This window comes from Panthera tigris, chromosome B2 (genome assembly GCF_018350195.1).
Source record: "Panthera tigris isolate Pti1 chromosome B2, P.tigris_Pti1_mat1.1, whole genome shotgun sequence".
Lineage (NCBI taxonomy): Eukaryota > Metazoa > Chordata > Mammalia > Carnivora > Felidae > Panthera > Panthera tigris.
The window spans coordinates 119,746,571-119,768,042 of record NC_056664.1 but is presented as its reverse complement, the minus strand read 5'-3'; the positions used below and the strand labels follow the sequence as shown (position 1 = coordinate 119,768,042).

Genomic DNA, 21,472 nt, shown 5'->3' with positions numbered 1-21,472 from the left:
ATGGAGAGTCTTTTGGAGAAAGATACCTGGATGGGGTACTGAAGAATGGAGCAGACTTGTACAGAAGAGGAAAGGACATCCCTTTAAGAATAACAGGTAACAAGTAGGAAAGGGAGAAAAATAGGACTTCCGGATGTCTATAGGGCTGGAGCAGACACTGTTGTCTGAAGGTGGGCCAGGAAGAGCGGGTGACCCATGGTAAAACCACCCCTTAAATATTAATTGTGTTTGATCTACAATATAGATCAATATTTATTTGGATATGCATATGGTTTGGTCTAACCTGAATCTGACTAGAGATTAAGAGGGTAGGGTCAAGGATAACTAAAGGAACATTAACTCAGTAAAAGTAACCTAAGTAGAAAATATATACCTTTAGGAGTTTAATGAAAGTAAGGGGTTAGTAAGAAGACAAATGACTTAATTCTCGTTTACAGAAACCAAGATATTACACAGCAGCAAGAAGCTCAGACCCTAGACCACAGTTGGTACTTTCCCATGATTAACTATAGTTTAAAGCCTAGCATTGGAGGTGGAAGACTTTAAAAAGTAAGGAGAGTTTAGGGCTAGGGCTAGGGAAGTAATTCATGTACAGACATTGTGCTTAGAGAAAGAAAGAAAGAAAGAAAGAAAGAAAGAAAAGAAAGAAAGAAAGAAAGAAAGAAAGAAAGAAAAAAGAGAGAAAGAAAGAGAAAGAAAGAAAGAAAGAGAAGAGAGAAAGAAAGAAAGAAAGAAAGAAGAGAGAAAGAAAGAAAGAAGAGAGAAAGAAAGAAAGAAAGAAAGAAAGAAAGAAAGAAAGAAAGAAAGAAAGAAAGAAAGACATGATCGAGGTTGCAATGATCTCTAAAGGAGAACTGCTATAGGTTAGGTATGACTCTGGAGACACAGAAAACAAAATCCTGGAAGGGACAAATCCTCAGAATTTGAGGCCAGAATGGGTATTAACAGGGAGAAGAATATGGTTTCGAATAAAGCTGACAAGTCTAGAAGGATACTGTTGGTTTTGGCTGAGAAGTTATTTTGGAAGACTTTAGAGGGTGATTTGGGTTGAGTGGCTGGGCTAGGAGCCAGATTGTAGGGATTTGAGGAGAGAGAACCAAACTTGTGTTTTCAATGTTCTAATAAATGGCATTTCAAAAAATGTATTTAGACCCGGGGAAACTAATGCTAACTTGACTTCAATTTATGATAAGGATGAGCAACCCAACAGGCCAAGCCGGATTCATATACACCCCTAAACTTAGCAGTATTAGCCCTTCCTCTTTCCATTCCTCCTCTGCAACAACCAATTGTCTGCCTATACTCCCTTCCATAATGCTTTGAGGAGGAAACCCTAGAGTAAACATATTTGAAGTGAGTGTCAGCTTCATATATTGTAGTGATTAAAACCTAGAGAACAGGAACTGAGTCGTAAGAAACAAAGAGGTCACTGAGGTGTGCTGAGCAAAGCAGAGACTTGAGGTGGGAAAAGATGAAGACAGGGCGGTCAGAATATGCTGGATGTCAACACAATTTTCTAATTGTTTGTATCTCTTCCTTGGAGAGAATCCAAATCCTTGGAGATTTCTGTGGATTTCATAGTTAGATACTCTCCTCTCAAAAACAGATGTTCACTCTTCACATACTTGATGGCATTTGGGTATTGCGTCCTCCAGTCAGTCGGATTCGACTGCTAGATTCATTTCTCTTCCAGTGATAGGATTGTTTGGAATGGCATACCCAAACACCAAATAAATTCCATTGGCTCCAACAAATATTCGTTCAAGAACAAAAACAGATACAGGGAGTGCCCAGTTCGTGTCTCAAGGAGTTTCGGAACTCAGAAGGATCTCTTGCTGTTCCCTTCAAGTATAGAGTTCTTCTTTTTCCTTATTTCTGTTGTGGTTGTTCATGTTTTTTTGTTGTTGAAAGGAAACCCCTGAAGGCTGAATTGTTTTTCAAACTATATATTTGTCTTTTTCTGTTCAGAAATTCCTATTTCTAGTCTCCGACTCTCTTTTGGGGTAGGCTGAGGATGGAAAACTTGTAAATATTCTGTCTAGTCATGGGACCATGAACAAAAAAGTCTATAGAAATATCAGGAAAAATCAAATGTAATTATAGCATGAAAACATATAATTCCATTAGTGACGCTCTCTGCTTTTGAGGAATGTTCACTGATGCAAGACAATAAAACTGAACTCCACACTCCTCCATTATGTTTCTGATGATTACTGCCCTAAAGATATATATTTCAGATGGGGATTCAGAAATGTCCTATTTAAAAGGCTTTCCGTCTGGAGACTCGGTTGGTTAAATTCTTCTATGATTTGGCGATTTTTCTTTTTTAAGTTTTAAATGAAATGACTGAATTTCTTATATTCATGTCTCACATTCTTTGCACTTATAGATCAGATTTATGGGGCTGGGAGAAAACATACTGTTCCTCTTTGATTGCTACTTTCATTGATTCCACGCTTCTGAAGTACATAACTCTCTACGCTACCCATGATAGGCAAATCCATGAAGAATGCATTTTGGGCATCTGATAAGCATGCGAACACAATTTTTAAAAAAACCAACAAGAATTCTCTAACAAGTAAGCATACCGTATGGTATGATGAAAACTTGATTTGAGCACCCCCCTGGAGGAATGCAACCCCACGGCACGAGAAGGAGCTGTGCACTGGGTTTCAGGCTATGGGGGATTCCACATGACACTCTACTAGGGCCAGGACTTAGTAGGCATTTTGGCAAAATATCATTTGTTCGCAGGGAAAGTTTAGGTGTGAGATTTGCCGGAGTGTGAACTCGCTGTATTTTACTAAGGTTTCCAGAGAACAAGGCCTGTTGAAAGGCGGGGGGGGGGGGGGGGGGGGGTATTGCGTCAGCCATGCCAAAGGCTTGGCGCAGATGGGCGAGGGACAGTCATGTCACGAGCCAAGGAAAACCATGTCTGTAAGAAGTGTTGATCTTGTTTCTAAGAGAATGTTTAGTGAGGGCTTACTTTCAAATATCGAGCTTCCCGCCCCCCCACCCCCTGCAGCTTACTAAGTCACTGCAGATTACAGGACCCCATTTTTCCAGCTAAGGAGCTCCCAGACGTAAGAATCCAGGAAAGATGACCAGCGATTTGGTGGAGGGAGCCTTAGCAGGATCTTCGTAATGGCGGGCACGCTCTGCTTTGCCAGACTACTGCAAAGGGGCTGCCAGAGCCAGAAATTCCGTGGTTTTACCAGGCATTTGAGAGTTAAACATACTTCTGGACTGAACCCAAGTTTTATACAGAGATGTTTGCTCATTTTCATTAGATGTTTGTGGAATTATGGGCACCTTATGAATCAAGAGTTACTGCCTCTTTTAAGTTTAACTGTAGTGCGTGCTGAGTTTAGGGTCTGAAATGAAGTGATGGGGAAAGCAGGATAATAAGGGCACTCGCAGGGTTTTGTGGAAGCCCTGATACATAGTAGACATGTATAACAATTCCAGTAGGTTCCAAGTGTCTACAGCAGAGTTTAACATGGTGCAAACTGAACTCCTGCCAGTTTACTCTGTGTACTGCTCTATGAAAATACTTAAACTATTCCCAAGACATTTTAAGGGAGAGAGGGAGAGAGAGAGAAAGGCAGGGAGAGAGAGAGAGAGGGAGGGAGGGAGGATGAAGAAAATGAATAACTCTTGGCCCTTAAATGTGTGATTCTAAGCCAGATGTTACCAGTATTTAACCAAGTCAGGATCAAGTACGGCACTTCTCTGTATCAAAATACTAATGCCTATTAGCCATGTTAGCACAGAGCATAAATTGGAGCCAGACTGTCTGTCTCGGGGCCTCTGCCCTGCACTGGGCCATCAGCTGGAATCCCTCCTCTAGGGACACAATGTAAAAATATCTCAGGAGAGGCAGCAATTATGTATTTTTAAAGAAACAGGGAGTTTTTTTCTTTTTTTTTTTTTTTAAAGAACCAAAGCTCTTGGAACAGTTACTCCTTTGGGACAGGATGCACATTTGTAGACTTGTGGGCACAGAGGCAGAGGATATGTGCAAATTCACCGCAGAAGAAGGAAGAACACTAGTGCTATGAACTAAGGTAGGGACAACTTGTGGGTTCGTGAGGACGCATGAACTCTTCTAATCAGTGACAAGGGATGAAATGAAACTCAGTCATGAAGCGGAAGGAATATTTTTCGATTGAGATGTTTCTCCATGACGGACAGGCGGTGGGCTGAAGGGTTCTCCGGGCGGCAGGGGAGATGGGGAGGTGGCTCAGTCGGTTGAGCGCCGATTTCGGCTCAGGTCATGATCTCAGGCCTCGTGAGTTCAAGCCCCGCGTCGGGCTCTGTGCTGACAGCTCAGAGCCGGGAGCCTGCTTCAGATTCTGTGTCTTCCTCTCTCTCTGCCCCTCCCTGCTGGCGCCGTGTCTATCTCTCTCAAAAATAAATAAACATTAAAAAAAAAAAAAAAGAGTTCTCAAGGGGAACGGGAGAATGGTCTCAGGAACATCCATTTCGTTAACACATATTCACTGAGCGTCTACTATGTTCACATTCTGGGCAGAGAGCAGAGAATTGACTAAGCAAAGTTTCGGCCCTTGTGGGATTAATATTATTGGTGGATGAGCTACCTAACAGACAAAATCCAAATAAATATACAGCATGTCGGGTGGCTAAAAAAAAATAATCAGGGTCAGCTGATGCAGAAGGCTCTGGGGATGGGTAGTGATGGCTCATTAAAATGAAGTTCAGGGAAGGCCTTTCTCCGGAGGTAACAGTGGAGGGTAACAACCTGAAGAGGGTGACGAAACCAGCCATGCAGAGAAGAGGAAGAGAGCAGGTGCAGAGGTGAGAGTAAGTCCGTGTGTGGAGCCGTGTGCGGCAGAGGAACCCAGGTCAGGAAAGTGGAGTGGAGCAAACATTTGAAGAAAGAGGGAGTGCTTGGGGTGGGTGGTGGCTCAGTTAGTTAAGTGCCTGACTCCTGACTTGGGCTCAGGTCATCATCTCGCAGTTCATGAGTTCGAGCCCCATGTCAGCCTCTGTGCTAACAGTGTGGGGTGTGCCTGGGATCCCCTCTCTCCCTCTCTCTGCCCCTCCTCCCCACCCCCCATCAAAATAAATAAAGAAAGAAACTTAAAAAAAAAAAAAAGAGGAAGTGCTCAACTGGTTTCAGACACAGGTGAGAAGCCCCAGCACGATAAACCAGGAATCTGGCAAGGTTATTTCTCAGACCTGAAGGGACGAGCCGGGAAAGAAGGCGGCAACTGGAAAATGGGCTCCAGAGGCTCTTCTGGTGATGGTACTATTACAGCATGAAATATGACAAAGAGAATAATCCAGAAGAGTGGGGCACTGGGGACTCAGGCACCAAAGAAGCTGTTTCCGGAATGGATTTATTGGGTAAGTACGAGGTCTGGATGCAGGACATGAGCGGAGAAGGCAGAGAATATGCCTATGGTGTGAAGGTGAAGCAATTTTTTTCAATCTTTCATTTTGTTTTTTTTTTTCCCCCCAGGGAGGGGGGTTTTGTGCAGAATTGAGGGGAGGGGCAGCTTTGAAGGTCTGAGGAGAGAGAAGGTTTGAAACAGACAGCCGGAAGAGTTAATGAACCCAAGAGAGTTGGGTCTACTTGAGATCTGTGGTCACAAGCAGCTGTTGAGACACAAGTAGAGAGTTGGGTGGGTTTTTTTGCAACGTGAGTCTGATGCAGAAAAAGAAGGATAAGAATAGCAAGGCTTTATGCAAAAGTGGGGTTCCAGGGACATCTTGGGCTGCCGGGATGCTGGTCTAAACCCAGAGGCTCTCAAACTTGACCACACATGAGAAACACCTGTTTAAAACTCCCGCTGCCCACATCATACCTCACACACCAATGAATTCCTCTTTTCAGAGGTGAGATCTTATGCATCAGTAATTTCAAAGCTCTCCAGTGATTCCGATGTGCAAGTGAGACAAAATCAACAGATTAGCACCTTGCTGCTCAAACGTATGGAGGCAGAATTTGTAGTTTGAAAAGATCGCCAAGTGACTCATACGCATATTAATATTTAAGAAGCACGGATCTAAGAACGCCCATGAAGATCTGGGACGGTAGGAAGACCACGGCTGGTATGATCGTCTGGTTTCCCAAGAGTTAAGTCTCTGGGTTGCCTCCAAAGGACCCTAAGACCTGAGTCAGCCTGATCACTGAGTAGAATGCTGGTTCAGTTTCATTTTCTGGGAACTGGGCTTCCCTAAGTTATGAGGAAGAATACACTGCTCCAGTTCACTTCCATAAAGATTACCTGTGGACTTAACTTTAGCGACCAAATGGCCCATTGTGACTCTTAGTCACGTGGCCAGATCCCTGCTAAGGAGCTGGTAAAGGGGAAAAACTAGCTATTCTTTTGCTCTGATTAAGAGGGTTTGTCCAAAATCCAAGGGTTGGATGTAAGCAACATATCTGTAATTGAACAGTAGTCAATAGTAAGCCATCAGAAGCCACGATGGAGGCATCACGCCGTTTATCTACCACTGCCAACTCTGTTGCAATTAGAAGAGAATCCGACGAATGGGGCGCCTGGGTGGCGCAGTCGGTTAAGCGTCCGACTTCAGCCAGGTCACGATCTCGCGGTCCGTGAGTTCGAGCCCCGCGTCAGGCTCTGGGCTGATGGCTCGGAGCCTGGAGCCTGTTTCCGATTCTGTGTCTCCCTCTCTCTCTGACCCTCCCCCGTTCATGCTCTGTCTCTCTCTGTCCCAAAAATAAATAAAAAACGTTGAAAAAAAAAAAAAAAAAAAAAAAAAGAAGAGAATCCGACTGAGTAAAGCTCACCCAAATCTGTTAAACTAAGGACAGAATACATACACTTCAAGGGGGATTACAGCAGTAGTAACATGCGATGCTTACAGCTGCTATGCGATACTATTGCTATTGTGGAGACTCTGGATCAATGAGATTTGTTTAATTTTTATTATCTTTGGCCCCTTGTAGCCAATCACATGCCGTAAGTACTTGTAGATACAAAAACAGTATAGCATTACTTTTGTAGTACATAGCATAGCAAGCGGGTGGGAAGGAAGTAATCAAGTTGGTGAGAATGGCCACGGGAGGGTGAGCTGGGAAGCTCAGGACTGACAGCAGAGAGGAGGGGAGACACGACAGCGAACACACCCAACAGAGGCGGCTTCTAGACTCGGCGGGGAAAGGTGAGTGGTACGTGAGAGGAAGGTTGTAGAGAAGAGAGGCGAGATGTGAACCTAGAAAATGGACAGCTGCCGATTTAAGGAAATTTAAGGGATGTTAATAATCTAATCTGTCCTCTCCCCCTCCTCAAGATGTGAGACTGAACGAGATTATAAACTGAGATCATAAACAGGGACTAAACTTTCAAGGGAGGTTATAGAAGGCTCCTCTAGAAGATTCTGTTTCTAAGAAACTGATTACCACTCATCTTTCTGGTATATTAGTTTCAAGTGAGTAAATGTGGTGTTCCTTCAAGATCTTTCCCTTTTCTCATGTACTCCCAGCAATAACTTGGTAAGGCTGGTCCTCAATAAAGGTGAGCGCAGTGTTTGGCTACTTATGAGCCACTGAATCCAATAGAAAAAAAAAATTCTCTGAAGGGAACATATACTCAACAGAAGAGTAACGCAGAACTCTGCAAGAGGAGTTAGTAGGCAGAACTGTCGCTCAAACTCCCTATGACAGAGTCTGAGAAATGTCATAGTCTCTGACTTGGTGTTACTTATATATATACACATGTACCATAATTACGTACACGCTATTCACGTACACATATGTACACCCAAATACACACACTGTGAGCAATCATGTAACACACTATCGAATTTTTGAGGCTTGCAAATTCTGTACTCACTCTCTTCGTATGTGCCTCCACTTTCCTACAACAAGCCGAGTATCTCACATTATGAGATAAAACAACGGATATAAATATATGCAAATTTCTTTTTTTTTAATGTTTATTTATTTTTGAGAGAGAGAGAGTGAGAAAGAGCACAAGCAGGGGAGGGGCAGAGAGAGAGAGAGAGAGAGAGAGAGAGAGAGAGAGAGAGAGAGAGACACAGAATCTGAAGCAGTCTCCAGGCTCCGAGCTATCAGCACAGAGCCCCTACACGGGGCTTGAACTCACAAGCCGTGAGATCATGACCTGGGCTGAAGTTGGGCGCTTAACCGAACAAGTTACCCAGGTGCCCATATGCAAATTTCTTTAGAAAACATTCAGTTTTCCCCAAATTCAGCTTCCCAATATACAGATTTCCTTGAAACCAGATGAAGTAGGTTACACTGTAGACTGAATGTTTATCCTGTGGTAGGCAGTGTGGTGACTTTTAATGCATCAACTCACTAATCCTTCCTAATCACATTATTAATTTTACTATTCTCCCTTTTTTATATGGAAGGTCACCGAGGCTTCCGAAGCTTAAATAAGCTACCAAAATCACATCATAGTGGGAGGGAGAGCTAGAATTCAAAGCCAGGTTCATTCTCCCTCCAAAGCCAGGATGCACTAACCATTATCCCGAGAGAGAGGGTAACCTACACTGGGGTTAACACTGCCCTTAGGGTGGCCTCCAATCCATGGCGCCAACACTTAATTCTAATCACTTTCTTTTAAATCATGTTGCTTGTCCTTAGTTGGCATGAACGTAAGTCAATATTTATCTTCGTGACTCTCCTAAAATTTAGCTGGTGCCATTTCAGAAATCTTTCTATGTAAGTGTGTGTACACAGTTTAATATAAAAATAACCAACTGATTTGTATTGATGGCCATATTATTTCCCCAGTGCTGCTCTTATATAAAATGTTGCCTACAATGCGCAAGTAGTTCGGGAAGCCCGAATTTCAATTTTACAATACAAGGCAACTGTTCACTTTTCTTCCAGTCTTTTCCCTGACTTGGGCTACTTCCTCTGCATCCTCCTCCATTCTATGGAATAACTCTAGAGAATCATGGCTTCATAGCGCGTGCCACATTAACGCTCCAAAGTGAATCAAATCCCTACATCCCTCCCTGCACCCCTCCTCCAAAGAAGAGGGATTACTACAGTTGATCAAGTAAGATAATATATGCAAATAGAGAATAGGAACAATCTTCACAAACTCTAACAGATGATGGATGAGATGATTCCCTGTCCATGTCCTGCCAAATTTGCAAACTCCTATCTGGAGTTTCTGGCAAAAACTATACAGGCCAACAGGTGCTCTGCTGTAAAGCCCATCATCAGCTTCATCAGTAGCAGAACTGAAACACCCACATATCTCACCCGCCATCGAGGTAAATACGAAGGAACTGTTCTGCTTGGGAAGAGAGTGGCTGACAACTGAACACAGTCAAAAAGTGATGGCGGTTTTAAGGAAGATCCTTGGAAAATTCACAATATTATTTATTTATACATGGAACTAGGATTTTCCAGAAGGTTTTTTAAATTCATATGCAAAAGTTAGTTACACAGGGCAATTTATGAGTAAAAGGGCATTCCTAAATTAGTAGGTTAACATGCATTTTATTTTTATAGGTGGTGGGGGGAAAAAAAAACCATGAGACCGGGGCGCCTGGGTGGCTTGGTCGGTTAAGCATCCGACTTCGGCTCAGGTCATGATCTCACGGTCTGTGAGTTCGAGCCCCGCGTCGGGCTCTGTGCTGACAGCTCAGAGCCTGGAGCCTGTTTTAGATTCTGTGTCTCCCTCTCTCTCTCTCTGCTCCTCCCCTGTTCATGCTCTGTCTCTCTGTCTCAAAAATAAATAAACGTTAAAAAAAAAACAAAAAACATGAGACCAAAAGAATGCAGAAATTAAGAATGTGTCAGAGAGATGTGGGTTCTGACTAGCCGTGCCACTTACGGGCTATGTGACACAGTACTAACCACACAGGGTGATGATGAAAGTGAAGGAGATAATGCATTTAACAGGGACACGGGGCAAAATGTCAGGCACATACCAAGAATTCAAAAATGGTACTTATTTTTTATGGGTGACAGAAAGAGAGGTAAGTAGGTAGGTGGGTAGGTGTGGCTATGTCAGGACATGATTTCCTATCTCTGGCACTTAGGTTTCCAGCTCCCAGCTCGCTATTTTTGAGGCCACTATAACACCGCTTCATACAAACACTGACCTCTGTGTGTCCAGAAATAACTGCCCTTAGTCATTTCTCAGTTGGGGGAAACGGTGTGTATTTTTGTTTAAGTTCCTCTGGCCTAGGATGTGGATGACAGCTTTCAGAGCCAAGTGTTACTTTTATACATGTACATTATCTCATTTAATCCATCCGGTAACCCCAGGAAGGAAACGGATTATAACCGTTTTCAGATGGAACAGGCTCACAGGTGAAATGACTTCCTAAGGCACGTCCAGAACAGGATTTCCTTCTAACTTCCAGCCGGATGCTCCTTCAGCTGGATTACTGCCTTACAGCACTGTGTTCTGAGTAGCACCCAGGACCCTGCAAACCACTCTGGGGTGACTGAGAACAGTGGGAAAGGATCGGCTACATGAGAAAAGTGCAGCTTCTCCAGCCCCTCAACATCTACATTTTACCTAGAGCAGGTCTGCCTTTGTATTGATAGAAAGATGCTCGGTGTGACATAGTTTGTGCACAAAGGATTCTCAGGCTAGAAGAACTGAAAAATTACTGTCCGACAAAAATGTTACACTTTAAAAACGTGTGCTGCAGAAACGAGATTCACGTAACAAATGAAAAGGACCGAAGACATTGACAATTTCAAGCTTAGACAACCGTTAGGTAGAAGCAGGGTTGTTTTTTGCTCTGCGGAAATAATGGCCCTGTTCACTTTTGCTATTAGCAGTGCAAAGTCCTTCTGAATTGTCAGCGAATCACCAGTGTGACCTCATTTCAGTCCTCGGTCCTCAAGGTCATTACTGAAGACACTGGGGCACTGAGGAATTAAACCCGGTTACAAAGGATTCTCAACTGTAGAACACCTCAAGACCTCTAACACGATGACGCGACCATCAAATGCAGGTATTCCTTACATCTTTTTGGCCATCAGCCTATCCACAAAGACTATCAATTAACATGTTTCAGATCTCATTTTTGCAAGAAAAAAAGTTGAGGAAATACTCTATTCTAGTGGTTCTTAAAGCATGGCTCATCAGCTTCAGTGGATGTTTATTCCAAATGCAAAATCTTGGGCCGACCCCCCCCCCCGCCCCCCCACCGCCCAGACCTACAGAATCAGAAATTCTGGGCGTGGGACGCAGCCATCTGTGCTTAACAAGTCCTGTGGGTTTATGGTGACTCACACACACGTTCGAGAAACACTGTTCCAGTCTAAGCCCCTACCACTTCTTACTTACTGCTCAGAAGCCTGCTCTCCACACAGCAGCCAGTTCTAAACCATCATGTGCCCACTCAGCCCAAAACCCTCCAACACGCTGCACCTAGAATAAATCCCCAGTGCCTTGCGGGAGATGACACGGCCCCCTGCTCACCACTCTGTTCTTACCCTGGGTCAGTCCCTCCCTGGTTTACAACCTTCCAGCCACACTTGTTCATATTCCTGGAACAGTGGAAGACTCTTCCTGTGGCAGGGCCCTCCTGTGCCCTCTGCTTGGAATGCTCCTCCCTGTTCTCCCCTTCCCCCGACATCTGCATAGCTAGCTCCTTCTTGAAATTCAGGTCTCAGCATCATCACCTCCAGGGTCAGCCCCTCCTCCCCCAGGCCACTCTCTACATGACCCAGGTTCGTTGTCTTCACAGCAGTTATCACTATCTGCAATGATTTTGTTTGCTTGTAAGCTCCCTGAGAGCAGGATGCGGGTCTGCCTTGTGGTAAGTAAATATTTGTTAGATGAATACAGTCCCTCGTGTCCCCATTTTCACTTGTGGTGTGTGGTGAGGTTGAAGCTCCCCAAAGCCCTCTTGGTCCCCTCTGAATGACCCCTGAGCTGTGTGTGGTCTCCAGCTTCAAAAGATGGGTCTGACCTAATATCCCTTATTTAGCTATTTCTCGATATGCCAAGCTATTATTGTCTTCCTGGCCAACAGACCATGCCAATTTCCTCTGATGTTAAGAAAAATGTCAACGATCAAATGCCTTTTAGAAAAATATAAATAATAATTCAATAAATAGGGTCATCCAAGTTGTTTTGCATGAAATTCAGGAAGGGTGTTTTCATTTTGATGAGAAAAAATAGAGCCTTAAACAAATTTTTCTTTTAATTTCCTTAAATTGTCCTGAGTAAAACTATTCGACACGGTCAGTTCCAACAGGCTCCCCTCCTGTGAGAAGAGTGTAAAAATGCAAGGACATAGCTATAAGACGGACCAGGTTTCCAGTAGATGCAACAGCATTTATCATTTTGTGCCCTCGGTCAAGTTTCCCGACCCCTCATAGCCCTGGGTTTCTGCATCCATCCGACCTGGATCACAAGAAGTTCCAGCAGAGTCTTCCAGAGAATTAAGTGGGATAACAATTGCGAAAGCGATCAATCACAATTTTTTTGAGTGTTAATTCATGCCAACTGTTCTGCTAAGTCCTTTAAACATGTTTTCTCTTTAATTCTTATTCACGACAGGCAGTACTTTTCCCATTTTACAGAAATTGAGGCTGAGGGATTAAGTAATTTGCCTGAGATCAGAGAGCTACAAGCATCAGCACTGGGTTTTCAAAGTCAAGTTTATTTAACTCGAAGGTTCTGGTCCTTAACCATTATCCCTACTGCTTGTGAAATGCCAAATACAGGCTCCATCTACCACACGGTAGGTATTTTACACATGGAAGGTTATCTTCCCTAAACTTTCAATAGTGCCCTGATTCTTTTCCCATTCTGTGCTGCCATGAGGTACTGATATCCGTCTGCCACAATCCATTTCACTGAACATTTCTTAGGTTTTGCCTTTTTTTAAAAAAATTAATTTTTTTAATGTTTATGTATTTTTGAGAGAGAGGGAGAGAGAGAGAGAGAGAGCAAGCAAGAGCGGGGGTGCAGAGAGAGAGGGAGACACAGAATGTGAAGCAGTCTCCAGGCTCTGAACCGACAGCACAGAGCCCAATGCGGGGCTCAAACCCACCAACCACAAGTTCATGACCTGAGCCGAAGTCAGGCACTTAACCGACTGAGCCCCCCAGGCGCCCCGCTTAGGTTTTACTCGTGGATGAAAAAGTATCCCAATCATCTGAGGGAAGATAACTCAAATTATTTCAACTTGAGGAGAACTCACATAACTACCTACACGGTACCTCACTAATTGTCCTCATTCTTTTTAGTATATGTCACATATTGCATCCATGGCAGATGGATTGTGTATGCTGTGTGATGTGCTGTAGCAGAAACGAGATGGGCTATGGAGTCAAATAGTCCTGGGTCATCTCTGCCACTGACTGGCTGTGTGACTTTGCACATATTTTATTCCCTGAGTATGCTTCCTCCTCTAGAGACGAGGAGAACCACCTCTCTCTTGCAACTGTTGTGACACTTAATGCCTGGCACACTGGGGGCACTAAATAACATTAGTTGCCCTCCTCCCCTCACTTTGCCCCGCACCTTCTGTGAGCTCTGCTATTTAAAACAGAGAGGGAGGCAAACCATAAGAAGCCCTAAATACAGAGAACAAACTGAGAGTTGATGGGGATGGGGAACACGGGTGATGGGTATTAAAGAGGGCACATGTTGGAATGAGCACTGGGTGTTATATGTACATGACGAATCACTGGGTTCTACTCCTGAAGTCAAGACTAAACTGTATGTTAAGTAACTTGAGAATTAAAAAAAAAAAAAGAAAGGAAAGGAAAAGAAAATGTCTCTATTCTGTATTCCAACAAAGCTTTTTGACAGTATTTTAGGATAACGAAGCTTGTGCGTGAAGTAAGCCCTTCATGTCCGGGTGGGCGTCCAGGGAAGCGACACGGTTATTTCAACGATGCACCAGTGCTGAGGGAAGCATGGGAATTTTGCTGTTAAAACTGCTCTCAGAACCAGTCTGAAAGGCAGTTCGTTATTAGATTTTTTTTTTTTTTTTTTTTTGTGGCTCTCCACCCCTCTCTGCCTCATTACCGGTGCCCCTTCTTATCCCAAAGGGAAGTCCATATTCAGTTCTGGGATGGGTGCAACTTTATGATATTTTTGAGAAAAAGAAAAAAAAAACTACATATATATATACATACATATATACATACATATGTATGTATATATGTACATACATATATATGTATGTATATATACATATATATGTATGTATATATGTATGTATATATATATATACGCGTGTATATATATATATATACGCGTATATATATATATACGCGTATATATATATATATATATATATATAGAGAGAGAGAGAGAGAGAGAGAGAGAGAGAGAGAGAGGGAGGGAGGGAGAGAGAGTGTCACATTTTGACCAGGCTGCTTATTTATCACCTGGGGTTCAAATGATCTTACTATTATTTTAAAGGTCAAAACCACCACATAAAGGATGAAGAGTTGAACTGGGAAAATACTTTAAAAATCTCAAGGTCATTCCAAAAGATGAGTTCCACCACTGATCTGACACAATGGAAGCAACATGGATATCTGGGTAAAGCCTCTAATGGTGACTATTTTGAAGGGAACTTTATTTGGATTCGTATGTTCAAGTTAGATTATTTTAAACATTGATGTAACATGAAACTTGGCCATATAAAAATATTGCAATCAGTTCAGCAGGATTTACCATGTATTCCTCAGAAGCCAAAACTATTCCAGAAGAAATGCTTTAGATTATTATCTGGAAACTTTATTTAGACTGTATACTCTACCAGTAATAGAATTTTGAGTGTGCACCCCCAATTTATATACAGCTAATTTATTCATATATTATATACATATTCTTTAATTGATAGTAATATGCATGTATTTACAAAGTATGTGCATTATGAAACATATAACAATACAAATTGCAAGACAAAAATGTGTGTGTGCATGCGCGTGTGTGTGTATACACACTATTTTCTTTCCTTATTTCAATGAAGCATCTCGTGTATATCTCGCATATATGCATACATTCTGCTCTGGAGACCACTGTTTTTAATGAGGATGACTGTCATAAAGGGGCTAAGACCTCTTTTTCTATATGGCTGGTAAGCAAAACTTCCCTTACGTAGCTGTTTAGTCACATATATTACCTACACTAAAAGTCACATACAACGTAGATTCATCAAGAGTGCGGTAGTTGTATATTTCAAGTAGGAAACACTTGAGCGCAATTTCATCATTACTAGCAAGGCTTAACAAACTTGCTAAAAATTGTGTGTTGGGCTGATGTGAGACCCTAAGAAATAATGTGACACTATAAAGGCACAGGGAAGGCATTTCTGTAAGTAGAATATGTTAAAAGAACCAAAGTTAGATAACTTTGAATATGGTAATTGACTCTGGTCAGAATATGAATCCCATAGAGTCAGAGACTCACCTAGCAATGGCCTGAACCATTGTGTTTCCATCTGACAAGCACCTTGGAGGTACACTGATCTTTGTCACGGCACCTACACAGCGAACACCAACGCGGTCCTAAGAAGCTAGCCAACCAACCGTGAAAAGCATGGCAGGAAAGAAGGAAGGGGAATCTGTCTCTGAATGTGTGTGTGTGGATGTGATTTGCTGTTCATATGCTTATTCAAAGTTACAAAAAATACCGGTGTTCCTAAATCCAAAGGATCTCTCAGACAAGAGATTACTTCCTTACTTCAACTGGCATTCTATAGCAACATTTAGTTCTGAAAGTTTCCTTATTAGAGAGTAACATATGATTTTATAATATTGAAAGCCCATTTTAATTTACAAAATAATTTTTCTAAGATGATTTATGTCAGAGTAATGAGCTTGCTCTTGATGTAGAAAACCCAAAGGCATCTTGAAGAAAGAAAACAAATTCAATTTCGAATTACTTTTGTAAAATTCGCCAGTTCTCCTCCAAGAACAATAAGCCACTGGAAATCAATTAAGAGCAGATTTGACAGCCTGAAACAAAAACTTAAATGTATTTAAGTTGTGCTAGATTTTTGAACAAGATAAAATTCTAACCGAGTGTCTTGGGGTAAAATTTCTTGACCCCTTACCTTGCCATACTTCTGAGCATAAGACCCTGTGAGCAGTGAGTGGAAAACGATGATGGTTTCGTCCAAGTCCCAGACAAATACACGCTGAAGAAAAAAAATAAATATCAAACGATCATCAAATTCTAAGGAAACAGAAATCTCTACATATTGAACACATCTGACTTTGTTGTTGTTGGATATAATCTCAATACCATTTCAGAAAAAGCTGTGCTACTCCATTAAATTTTTTTCCAAATTTGCCAGGCATCCCCCCTATAAAACCAGAGGGGTGAGAGTGACACAAGTAATCATAAGCTTAAAAGTCAGATGTCCTAATTTGAATGAATGTTTCCAAATACTTACTTGCCCAAAAAGTTAATCTTTCACCTGGTGGATTCATGAGATTTTTCAATTCATGCAAAGAACTAAATTTTTTAAAGTATTTCAAAAAGTCAGTGAGCGATCCCTAAACAGAAATTGCGAAGTATAGACCTTCGGGTCGGATTAGGCCATCCGATGGGTTGTTTAGCGTGCACAGGGTTTAGAAAGATTTCAAATTATTGATCAGCATTTCAAATTCAGGAGATTTCACACAAACTTCAGGGCTCTAGCGGCAGCGGAGAAACTGGAAGATACAATCATGCTGACTGACATTTCACATGGCAGTGATGGGCAGGCCCCCTTAGACTGGGCCAATGTTCCCTAAGCTCCACAGTCTCCTGGCTCCCTGGCCCAGTTCACTCATTTATATCACCTGCTGGGTTCCTGAAGGCACTGGAATGTGCTATTGTCACTCAGCTGAAGGAAATGATTGAAGAGGCACAATGACTATTATTTTATTTTACCAAATCTGGAAATGTAGGTTTTTTTCTTAACTCAAGGTTGCAGTTGGGTAAGAAGTAACATAATATGGTTAAGAATAATTTCTCCTGATGTTTTATAATAAAAATCAGCCTGCTCAGTATGGGTATATCTCAAAAGAGCTCTCAACCAGAAAAAGATGACACAGGGAGACTTTTACAGATATGAAAATGTTAACATGTATCAAATGATTGTTCTTTTCCTATTTTCAGAAGACAACTTTTCCTTTCCATACAGATTAATTTTACCTTTTTAAATTTTATCGACCCACATACACATCTTTTGTTACCTTAATACTACAAAATAGAGTGTCTCTCAGAAAATCATCCTACAAACAATGGCTTTATGCTTTAAATTTCCATTTAGGCCAGTTAGAATCAAAAGATGTAATTATCTCAGGCCTAGAATTTGTAAAGTATCATCTTTTTTAAGTTGTTAGTGTTTTTAATTTTGCCATTACAATGGATGAAATCTCAAACTTGGGGTCCACTCATTTCATAACATATCTTTTTTTTTAAGTTTGAAACCTTATGGAACTATAAGGTATAGAATATGTCCCTCAGTAAAATAAAACATCATATTCCACTCTTTGAGGGTAAGTTGGCATACCTCTAGGTCACTGTCAGGAGGTGGGGAGGGATTATTTTTCCGGCCTCTTCCTCGGGACTTTGACCCAGAACTCCTGCAAGTTCTCTCATCGAGGTCTTTGATAGGTGTGGAGGGGCTCTGCACGGTATCAAACTCTCCTAGGAATAACAGGATTTGCAACAACAACAGCACTTCATTTTTAGATCATGTATGAGTCCTTGTTATTAATTATCTTAACAAATCCATATACGTCAGAGAAAGCTCCTCAGGACAAAGAAAATTTATAACCCAAATAGACAAAATCGCGATTCTGTTAAAAATGTTCCGGGTCACGCAAATCCCCTGTAGTTTCAGTCTATGTGATCTATTAAACATGAGTGTGTTTTATATTCTGTATGTCCTCACCTTCCCTGTCCCTACCCTTACCCACATATTTATCTACATTTGTATCTATTCTCACCTCCTTATGTCAGAGCTCAAAGGAGGAGATGTCTTCTTCTGGACCAATCCCATCTCTCCACCTGCAAATTTGACTCCCAACTGAATCGTGCTCCATTAGTTAAACCCTCTCTTATCTTCCTTCCAATGTCTTGCTTTTCTGTGGGCCACAGACAAGTTTAAAATCCTTCCCATGACCTTGCCTTTCTACCTAGAAGGTATCTGCTTGTTATCTTCTCTTTTTAAACTGGTACTCCTGAAAAGAATAGTGCATAACCGTGCTGTCCAAAAGCAAGAGAATGTGAGCCACAGATAGAACCACATATACAATTTAAAATTTTCTAGAAGCCACTGTAAAAAATGTAAAGAAACATGTAGAATTAATTTTGTTCACATATATTAACTGACCCAATATAACCACAATGGGATCATTTCAGCATGTAACCAATACGAACAACTATCAATGACATGTTTTACATAATCCCTTCTTCATACCAAGTCTCTGAACTCCTGTGTGTATTTTACACTTACAGCAGACCTCAGCCTGTACTGGCCACACGGAAGTGTTCAACAGCCACATGTAGCCGATGGTGACAGTAACGGACAGCACATCTGTCGCCACTTCCTGACACTGGATTTGTCATAATCAGTTCACCAAAATTCTGATAAAACTACTCTGACTCAGAGTCCTCTCGAACCACCCAAGTAACAAATGCAATAGACAGACTCGGTCCTTATCTTCTTACATTCCGGTGCTGTGTTTGATCCTCTTAAACACCACCTCCATAGTGCCATTATTTGGCAGCTGATACCTTGCGGCTTCCCAGTTCTGGAAGCTCTATCAGCAGTCCCTCTCTGTTTAGGAGGCATGGACTCCTTTTCCTCCTTCCATTCCTTGTATGTTGGTATTTAAGAGTTCCAAACTTCGGTCACTCTCCTCCTCATTCCACACCATCTGGGCGACCTAACCCTTTCATAGGTTAATCACCCTCTCTGTGATGACCCACACACAAATCTATAGCTCCAGTGAGGCCACATCCTACAGCGGTTTCAGACTGCACCTAACTGACTTCTCCATGTCCCACAGGGACCTCAAAGACTGACATGTCTAAAGTTGGTGATAGGGTGTCTTATCAGGAAGGAGCACTGAGCAGTGGCAAATCTACGGGAGGGGGTTAAGATAGACTGAGGCAACAGTGAGGTGCCATAAAACCTCCCGAGTCACAAGAGTCAGACTTACTCTATGACTTGGAGCACTTCACTCAATCTCTGAGTCCCAGTTTCCTTGTATATTAAAGCGTGGGCAATCATAGCTACTTTGTAAATTATGGTGGTGAAAATGATATATATTTAATTTGATTTAAATCATATGCATAAAGCAAAAGTTTCTAGGATGGTCTGATGGCAAGCTACAATAAATTTAAATGATAACATTTTTAAATATAAAGAAGTTATGACAATTATGCTTCATCATAAAATTAAAGAAAAATAATTATGAAGACAGCCAACAACTTTCTGATTGAAATAACCAAATATGAACAAACTGGATGAACATTTAGGTAGTATTTTTCCTGAAATGTTCCAAATAAATAGTGATTTTTTACATAGCTAACCTCTAATTATTTTTAATGGTTATAACATTTTCTTTGGAAAACACTATGCATATCAGGACAGCATCAAAAAAAAAAAAAAACCAAACATGTCCGTGTTTCAAATATTATTTGCTCTTAAAACACTGTTAGCATATTTCATACCATGGGTCTCTGCTATTGGCTGTTGAGAATAGACAGTGTAATACAAAGTTCTTTAGTTTCTGGTTGAATATCACCCTACCTCTAGTAAATCGTGTTTGAGCTTACTTGCACAGGTATTAAATGAGGCTTTAGGTATTTAAACACATGCCAACTTAAAAAAAATATATCGCACAATTTTTTTTTTCTATTTTTAGTTATTTTTTTTAGCCAGAATTTTCTTATGGTTACTATGCTCTGCAAGTCAAATGTTCTTGTTTGGATAAAATACTGATTCAAATTAAGCCTCATTTATTAAGTAAGCTTATAACAATTTTTGGATCGCATCCTATAAAAACTTGTCTTTCTACTCATTACAGACCAATTTTCAGCTGTTAACTATCATGAAGCAGCTTTGTTCTTACAAAAATACAAGAGCTGAAAGGTAAAAAAAAAACTTGCAAAATTCCAAAGCCATTGTGCTCAGTTATGGGTGACTGATTGTTGACTGGATCCATAAAGGAGGAGTTTGGCAGGAACCAGTCGGCTATTAAATGAATGAGGAGCCAGGTGCTAAAGAGCAGCCGGAGGAAGAAAAGACAAGACTGGTCACAGGAAGTGTCCAGGTTTCAATAAAAGTAGGAGCCCTTAAAAGGGCTCTAAGAATTTGGACAAAACATGGGCAGAAGTGTTTCGATGAGAGTGAAGGCATATCCTTTTAAGAAAACTATGACGAGTAGCTCCACATTCATGAAACACTTGGTATGTGCCACGGGCTGCCTTCTTCCTTAAAAAGTTTACTGAAATATGCGTTTGGCTCTACTCACTGCTCATCATGCCGCCAGATTCTTCCATTTTACAACCTGGAATGGTTGTTTGCTTTTTCCTTCATGTGGCTAGAACTTCATTATCTATGTATACGGCGCTTTGGTTATTTGTTAATCAACATTAGGCTATTTGAAGTTTTAGGCAATTACAAATAAAGCTGCTAGAAACATTTTTGTTCACATCTTGTGGACATAAGCCCCCATTCCCCTAGGGTATATACTCAGAAGTGGGACTGCTGGGTCAGGGGGAAGTCAGGTATTCATCTTCAGTAGACACCAACCACCTTTTTACCAATGTGGTTGTACAAATTCTCTCTGACTAGCAGTGAGATTTCCAGTTATTCCACATCCTTGCCAATACTTGGTATTGGTAGCCTTTTTTACATTAGTTATTGTGAGGGTATGTTGGTATCTCACTATAGTTTCAATTAGCATCATCTTGATGAATAATGATGCAAAAACACTTTTCTTTCCCCATTTGGGAACTTCTTTTTTATGAGGAAACTGTTTAAATCTTTTGTCCATTTAAAAACTTGGGTCATCTTTTTCTTATTGATTTGACAGAGCTCTTTATTGTGCAACATTCTTTACACACACACCCCCATATGTATATATACATATATATACATTCTTTACATATGTGTGTATACATATATACATATGTGTGTGTATATACATGTGTGTGTATAAATATGTGTATATGTGTGTGTGTGTATGTACACACACACACACACACACAGAAATATATATATCTGATTTAAATCTCACTTTGAGCCAATGAATTTGGTCCTTCATTACTCTCCTTTAACAATGGGAAAACGGGAAGGTTGTGAGATTTTAAATTAACTTACCAAGATGAAATAGCTTGTATGTGGAATGCCGGTATAATTTCAGAATTCTTGCTTTAACCACTAGGCTACCCTTCCTCCACCAAACAGCAACAGATCCTCCAAAGAGGTCAAATTTATCTATCTATCAAAAGAATAGATAGACTTTATACAATTTCTGGGAGAGTGAGGGCCA

General features: G+C 41.3%; 1 protein-coding gene across 9 annotated transcripts in view; it reads right to left on the bottom strand.

Moving 5' to 3' along the window:
• The window catches only part of EYA4 (EYA transcriptional coactivator and phosphatase 4), a 275,586-nt gene that overhangs the window by 20,001 nt on the left and 234,113 nt on the right, over positions 1–21,472 (bottom strand). For all 9 annotated transcript variants that reach the window (XM_042987169.1, XM_042987168.1, XM_042987172.1 and 6 more), the window contains 2 exons: positions 17,476–17,612; positions 16,027–16,110 (listed from right to left, as the gene is read on the bottom strand). In XM_042987169.1, the coding sequence (XP_042843103.1) occupies positions 16,027–16,110; positions 17,476–17,612 (221 nt within the window). The remainder of the gene's footprint in view (positions 1–16,026; positions 16,111–17,475; positions 17,613–21,472) is intronic.